The following is an 8146-nucleotide window of genomic DNA, read 5'->3' as shown; positions in this document are numbered from 1 at the left end:
CCCCCCCCCCCCCCGCCCTCAACCTGATCTTGTCAGTGTACTGGCAGACAATTTACGGGTGGAAAGTCCTTTAGTATTTGATCTGAGCAACCTAAACATGTAACTCTGAATTCCTGCACCACTTGTGCTGATGTTGCAGTTTCTCTCTAGTGACTCTTTGCACTGATGAAACTTATGCGCTGCTGTGGGGATGCACAGTTGTTCTTCCTGACCCTGTTTCTTCTGCATTTAACTGTGCCTCTGTGGAATTCTGCAGTCTGCTTTGCAGATTGCATATACGTATGTGCATGAAGTGGTTGCACTTGTTCTGCACAGCTGTGATTTTAGCTATCGAGTTCACTCAATAGCTGAGGTGGGATTCTGAACAGGGTTTGGGGTGGTTTTTTTTGTTATAGCTTCCTTTGAATTTACTTGCGTTAAATAATTTGTCATATGTTTTGTGTCTTTCCTTTGCTCTCTGGTTTAGGTTTTTATTTGAAAACCAGACTCCAGCTCATGTATATTATAGATGGAAGCTTTATTCAATTCTTCAGGCAAGTAGAATTTTAGTGACAATTTGTAACTTCAAGCATAATGAAATAAAAGAACACAAAATAAAAATAGATCTGGGTTTTTTTAGGGAGATGCTCCAACCAAGTGGAGGACGGAAGATTTCCGTATGTTCAAAAATGGGTCATTTTGGAGGCCACCGCCGTTGAATCCATACTTACATGGGATGTCAGAAGAGCAAGAAACAGAAGCATTTGTGGAGGAACCGAACAAGAAGGGTGCACTTAAGGAAGAGTATGAACTCCCATTTTTTTATAGTGCTATTATAACTGCTAATATTTTTCTGTTTGCGTTTTTGTAGTTTTAATATGTTATCCCTGAAACGTTATCATGCATGTCATGCTGTTACTTAGAAACTCGATTAACCTCAGTGCTTTTCAGTTCATCCTTTTCGATTATACTTGTTGCTAAGTAAGTTCTGGATTTCATTATATTTGTCATCATTGAACAATGAGTCTTTTAAATCCAGTTGTTATTAACCCTTCATTTGAAGCGGGTTGGGAGTATGAGAGGTTTTCCCCATTTTCTATTTCCATCTGTCAGTGGGAGTATATAGCACCTTTCTCAGCATTGTTATGATCTCATGAACTAAACATTTATTATAGTCTTAAATTATTGATGCTGGTCCTCCAGAAATTAAAATCAGGAGCAGTCAATAAGCAGGAAGAGACAGATCATCAGAGTTCTTTGCTGTGAATTCTAAAAGTGGTAGTGATGGCTATTGAATGGAAATACATACATGATTTTCTTAATTTTGCTATTGTTGTTCCAACTGTGTTCTTAGCATAGGGAATTTTTTTCTTGGTTTACTCAATTTTCAACATAGTTATGATACCAGTCATAGTTCTGGAAGTTTTAGTACATGATTTATTTCTTATATCTTCTTTTTGAAAGGCTTTTTTTTTTTTTTTCTGTCCTTTTTGGAGGTTAGGGAAACCTGAAATAATTGCTGCTTACTAGCTTTCTGAATCTATTCTGCATCATAGATTACTTGCATGCTTTACATTTGTTCATTTTGACTTGGTCTTAAACTAAATCCAAAAAGTTAGTTGCTTTGTTAGAGATACTGATCTCCTGCATTAGGTATTTCTCAGTTGTTTTTCCTTCTTTTCTATATGTAGTCAAGACTTGAGTGGGAATTTTTTGCACTTTATTTATGTAATGTGGATGCATATGTTCGTGACTCACTGAAAAAACTGAGGCAACAGAATATAAAAATATTTTAAATTGCTTTTGTCCTAAAGATGGAAAAATCAAAAACACACTTAAATGGAAATTCCCCAAAGTACTGTTAATTTTATGTTGAAAGTATTAAAATTCCTAATATTTCAGACAGAGGGACAAGTTAGAGGAAATTCTGCGTGGATTGACACCTCGGAAGAATGATATTGGTGATGCAATGGTATTCTGTCTAAATAATGCAGAAGCTGCTGAAGAAATTGTAGACTGCATTACAGAATCATTGTCCATTCTGAAGACTCCGCTTCCTAAGAAGGTGTGGAGATGTTATGTGATCTTTTATTTGGGAGAAGAGCTCACTTAATGTGCATATAATTTACAAGCATCTTTTCATAAGTTTCAGATATCATTGGGGTTTTGTATTAAAACGTGGGGTTGAATTTAAGTATGCTTTTTCCCTGTGGCATTTAGTTATATATTTTTATTCTTTCCGAACTTCCCTGTAAACAACCTTCTGCCTTACTGTGAAGTTGAAAACAGCAGAATAGTCTGTTCAATACTGATACAGTGGCTAGTACCCTGTAACGTAACAGAGGGCTAAGTGCCTCTTACCATGTTTATTAACAGTATGGCTGTGTTACACTTAGTTCTAATTTGATATTTAAGATAGTTTAAACTACCCTGTATTCTTTCTGGGAAAATGCATGTATTTTCAGGATAATTTAACCTCTAGATTTACCATAATCTGAACATTCTTTATTGTAGATCGCAAGATTATATCTAGTGTCAGATGTGTTATACAACTCATCAGCTAAAGTTGCTAATGCTTCCTACTATAGAAAATTGTAAGTATAATATTTTAGGTGATTGATTAAAAAAAATAAGACTATCCTTACTTTCAGTTTTGTACATCTCTGGATAAATGTGGTTGTAGAAAAATTCACACTTTTCTGTGAGGCTATTATTACAACACTGATATTTATCTCTCTTTGCATGAAAATGTATAAGATGTAGAATGTTAGTGCACTGGATTGCCTTGTAATCTTTATGAAAAAGAAGCGTATATGCCCTATGCAAGGGACAACTTGCATGGAACCTCATAGAGGTGAGAATAACTCATGTGCCTCTTCACAGAACAAGAGCCTGTATGTAATATTCGGGGTATGGTATAGCAAATAATCCATGTGAAGAAGTAAATTTTTGAAATAGATTTTTTGTTATTATTAAAAGGGCTTTTATAATTCTCAGTGAACTTTGGAGAACTTACAAGGAGATTACCTACTTTGTTTCTAAGGTGCTGAGCAGAATCTAGGAAAAATGTCCAAGTACCTTTGTCCTCTTTAGGTACTTGATTATGTCTACTTCCTGGAATCTCTCTGATGATGTTGTAGCATGATGGTGAATATTCAACATGTTGCAAAACTCGAGATTGCAAATGATGTTTCTCGTTGGAGTGCGTCTTTGCTGTGCCAGGTTGTTTTTTTTTCCACATTGAGAGAAACTCAAGGGAAGCTAGGCAGGTGTTACTCACTGCGCGTTCAGTGAGTGCCTCGTTGAGTAAAGTAGAATAGAAACATAACTAAAAATTTTTTAAAAATACAAATTGAATTTTGAGACGATTCTTTCATTGTATATATGGTTGTAAAACTCATTTTATCCTCCTCCAGTCTTTCCAGGCTGTATAAAGAGACTGCAGCAGATGTGAATATCTCCCTTTACAGTTCTGTTGTTGTCCAAGGTGATTTAATACATTGTAATCATATTTGCTTTATAGTTCAGTTCATCGCTACCATAGGGATCAGAACCTTGTGGTTTTGAGTCCTGTGTCCCAGGTATTTTCATGAATTGTGTATGTCCAGGAAACATATATTATAAAGTTTAACTAAAGAAATGTGTATGTTTAATTCTAGTTTTGAAACAAAATTATGTCAGATATTCTCTGATCTCAATGCTACTTACCGTACAATACAAGGCCATTTACAGTCTGAAAATTTCAAGGTATGTACTTCATTGTTGTTTATGTGACATAGAAGTCAAATAAGTAGATGTTCCTGCAAAAGGGGTTACATTCTATGATAGGTAGCTTAGATCTCAAGCTTCCTAGTTAAGCTTGCTCTTTTTTTTTTTTAAATAAAAAATAAGTTTTCTTTCTTGAATTTAAGGAAGAAAATAAGCATGTAACACTAACAGCTGAAGTGTACTGGTAGATAGGCAGTTGAGAGGATACCTATATAGTATTTCAAACAAGGCCTTTTATCTTTCTGATTATTTTTGGACCACCCATATTTCAGTTTCAAAAATAAATTTGGGATGCTCAGTGTGAAAAGAAGCTGCTGGATATGACAGCATAAAGTTCCTTTTTAACATTTTTGTAATAGGCTTTATTTTTTGAGGTCTGATAAGCAGTCTGACAACAGGCAGTTGACCGTGATTTTTGCGGTAAAGTGCTTTGCTTCTCCCAGTTTCATGCTCAACCTAACTTTTCTTCTCCTGTTTTAAAGATGTCTCTACAGGGTTTTTTTCTTTTTTCTTTTTCTTTTGTTTTTTTTTTAAATCAGAAGCTTTAAATACAGAGCTTACAGTGTACTTAGTTTTTTCTCTATTAAGGTGTCTATCCTGGTTGTCCTACTTTCTTTGTTCCCAGTTGCTCTAGATTAAGAATCAATTCTAGTTATCAGCTATTTCAAAATTGTTTATTAAATTATATGGTAAAGACAGGCAGTACATTTTTTTATATATATCTACAACTCAGCCACATTTAATGTGTCGAGCTTGAGTTTATTGAAGCCTGTTATTTCAAATATACATCACTTCTACAAAGAAATGAAAGTCGGAACATGATTTCAGTTCAAGACTCTGAATAAGCCAGTGCACATTTTAGTTATTTTACAAAGGGAAGGTACTTTCTGTTACATTTAGTAGAGATACCTGCTTCATTGATCTGGACAGAATGAAATTTACTATTGGGATAGGAACTGCGAATAGCTGAAATTGATAATGTAACAGGAATTTAAAGGGAAAATGAAACTTGAAGTGAGATTTTTAAAAAAGTAGTTCCTATATACTTATTTTTTCTAAATTATTTGTCTTGCCTAGCATGGTATAATTATATATTCTCCAGTATGGAACTACTTAGGAGTAGCTGTGTACAGTAGTAGTTATCTCGCTCTCTGTGATGTATTTCTGATTGCTTAAAATTTCTTAATGCAAGTTTATTAGCATCTTTCTCCTATTGTTTCTAGCAACGGGTAATGACATGCTTCCGAGCATGGGAAGACTGGGCGATCTATCCAGAACCATTTCTGATCAAACTTCAGAACATTTTCTTGGGGCTTGTAAATATCATGGAAGATAAAGAAACAGAGGTAAGTGACCTTGGTAATGATGCTAGCAGATGGTGAGGAAAAATGTGTAAATATAAAACAGATCTGGCAAAGATTATTTTGATATAGGGTGAATATACCTATACCGTTAGGGTGAATAAACCTGTTTGTCCTCTGAATCATTGCTCTTAAATACAGGTATAACAGATATTTTCAGATGCAAATGCTGTTTAATGTTTTACGCATTTGCTGTTTGTAGATTAGGTGCTGTGGTGGAGTTATATTGTGAAACCATTTCAGGGCAAAGATTAGTGCAGAATGACAGGTGTTTCCTTTGTATTGGAAATACTCTGTAGTATCTGTAAATCTTGAGTTAGAATTTCAGGGATTAGTTTTAATTTCTGAGAGTTCTAAATAGCTAGGCATCTGACTACCTGAATCATCCACTTTCTTTGTGTCATCTGAGCTTTCTTAGTTTGAGGGGAAGGTTGTGATAGATCATGTACACGGGTGATATTCTGCTTTGATTTTTGCTGTGTTACATTAGAACAATAAGTTGCTAGGACATTGTGGACTGGTTTTTCATGAAAGGATATTGTATTTTTCCTCTGTAATAAGCAACTGCGCTTGGTAGCAAGAATTGTTACAAGCTGAGTGATTTTTTTTTTTTTTGAGTTTTAGCAAGTTTTAAAGCTACTCCTTTAAAAAGAAATGAATCAATTGGAGAAGAAAAGCAATGCACATTGGTTCTTGAAATAATTCATTATTATTTGCTTTCAGGAAGTACCGGATGATCTTGATGGTGCTCCCATTGAGGAAGAACTTGATGGTGCTCCATTAGAAGATGTGGATGGAATTCCTATTGATGCTGCTCCTATTGATGATTTGGATGGAGTCCCAATTAAATCACTGGATGACGATCTTGATGGAGTTCCTTGTAAGAAATGTTTCAAATTTACTTTAAATTTGAATCTTCATTTTTTAATCTTTTTTTTCCCAAGTAGTTTTTAAAGAACAGCAAAGAATTAACATGACATGTAGCTTCATAAAATGAATTGATTAATTTTGATATTTTTTAGGAAGAATTAGTTTGAAAACTGATTTAGGTTTTGATTGCTTCAGACACAGAAGGTGTCTTCTGATGTTATGCACATCAAGTTTCAAATTCTTTCTTTGCAAATAATGAAATGGCATAATATACGTCAGCATTTAAATCTGATTTTTATATTATGCTTTTTCCATCTGAACTTTTGAAGAGCTTTGGAAATTATTTTTCCATCTCTCTATCTCCAACAGTGGATACAGCTGAAGACTCAAAAAAGAATGAGCCTATATTTAAAGTTGCCCCTTCAAAGTGGGAAGCGGTGGATGAATCAGAACTAGAAGCTCAAGGTTAGTTTTCAAAGCATATATTAAACTAAAAGATTTCTCTAAGTAAACTGAAAGCTTAATGTCACTTACCTATTTCATGATTATTTTCTGATCTGTTTAGAATTGCTAGTATGATTTCTGTAGTAATACAGTAGGATTTTCAATTGTAGCTTCTTTTTTTGGTTATAACTTCAGTGAAGAAAATAGTGTATTCTGGTTTTGTTATTCTGCTTCTATAAGATAACAGCCTTTAAAAATTATTTCCCGTTCATTAAGAATAATATTGAAAAAAGAATCTGATTGTGTGATTGTCAGCCTTTCTAAATATTTGTTTGGAAGACAAGATTTTGCAAACCGACAAGTACTTGGCTGCTTTTGAACGATTTACTGAAATATGATATGGAATGTAAGTGAATAACTCTGTAAATAGTAAATATTCTGATAATGTGTAGTTTTGAATATTTCTATGAAATAGCCTGTATTAAGTGCTAGATGCTGGTAAATTTTATCACATTATAATTTTCATTATATCTTCAAATATTAATTTTCAGATTAATTGATATCTTTTTCTGTTTTTAAAATTACATCACTGTCTCTTCTAGCTGTTACTACTTCCAAGTGGGAGCTTTTTGACCAACATGAAGAATCTGAGGAGGAAATTCAAAAGTAAATACTTTTTCATTCTCATAAAAGCATACTCATTTTCTGGCCCTAAAGCTTGAGTGTCTTTGGAACTCCCTATAAGACAGATATGTATTATAAGAGCAGAAGAAAAAATTTTGAAAGTAGAAAAATAAGGAAATGGAAAAAACCCAGGATTTTAGTGCAGCATGCTTTCAGTCCCTGATTTTTTTTTTCCTAACTCAATAAATTACACCTTTTTGGTAGAGTTGTTAACAATAATCTTCGGATTGATGTTGATTTGATTACTTAGTTCTTACGATTTGACATTAAGGTAGTAGAATTTTACAGTTTGGAAATTTGATGTCGGGTATCTATGAATGTAACCTCTGCATTTTTTTTGTTTGAGACAAACACAATGAATAGCGTTCTGATGTATATGTTTCTTTCTGATGCATGAGCCTAATAGACTCATGCCATTTGTTGGTTTTGAGCAGTCTTACTTTGGTCTTTAGGCAATTGAGAGCATCTATTAGTAATGCTTGAAATACATTACTACATTGCATGTAGTCCTGCAGCACTCTAGTGGCCAGTCTGGGAATATAATTTTGAGTATCTACCATGTCTCATTTTTGTCTCCAAAAAGCAAAAGTGTAGTAAACTTTATTCTTTTATAAATCTTATTATGTCTGAAAAGCATTATTACAGCACCTGAAGAGATTTTGTTGAGGTACTGGACTTGTTTTGTAGAAGAGTTAGATATAGACTGCAAATTTCAAGAATTCTTCTGCAATCTGCTTATATGAAAAGTATAGATTATCTGATCAATAAAAATGAACTATTTAATTAAATTAAAATATTAAGATGGAGAATGTTTTGTAGCTGCAGAATTTTACATAGCATAATCTTACCTAAGAGATTTCAAAACTAACTAATCATAGAAACCAAGTAGGAGAGGTAGTAAATTTGATAAGACAATTGTCGTAAAAAAAAAAAAAAAAAGCCCAACATATATATATATCAGTTAATTCTGTATGTTTTCTATGAAGTCAAGAAGAAGAAAGTGAAGACGAGGAAGACACTCAGAGTTCTAAATCGGAAGA

At 33.6% G+C, this 8146-nt stretch overlaps 1 protein-coding gene across 1 annotated transcript in view; it reads left to right on the top strand.

Moving 5' to 3' along the window:
• The window catches only part of U2SURP (U2 snRNP-associated SURP domain containing), a 37192-nt gene that overhangs the window by 13101 nt on the left and 15945 nt on the right, over window positions 1-8146 (top strand). Inside the window, exons 12-21 of the mRNA XM_010138363.1 lie at window positions 467-533; window positions 620-783; window positions 1882-2044; window positions 2494-2573; window positions 3639-3726; window positions 4971-5093; window positions 5832-5988; window positions 6348-6443; window positions 7025-7088; window positions 8093-8139. Coding sequence (XP_010136665.1) covers window positions 467-533; window positions 620-783; window positions 1882-2044; window positions 2494-2573; window positions 3639-3726; window positions 4971-5093; window positions 5832-5988; window positions 6348-6443; window positions 7025-7088; window positions 8093-8139 — 1049 coding nt within the window. The remainder of the gene's footprint in view (window positions 1-466; window positions 534-619; window positions 784-1881; window positions 2045-2493; window positions 2574-3638; window positions 3727-4970; window positions 5094-5831; window positions 5989-6347; window positions 6444-7024; window positions 7089-8092; window positions 8140-8146) is intronic.

The sequence above is a fragment of the Buceros rhinoceros genome, unplaced genomic scaffold (genome assembly GCF_000710305.1).
Source record: "Buceros rhinoceros silvestris isolate BGI_N320 unplaced genomic scaffold, ASM71030v1 scaffold6566, whole genome shotgun sequence".
NCBI lineage: Eukaryota > Metazoa > Chordata > Aves > Bucerotiformes > Bucerotidae > Buceros > Buceros rhinoceros.
The sequence above is the reverse complement of the archived record's forward strand: the minus strand, read 5'-3'. Positions and strand labels throughout refer to the sequence as shown.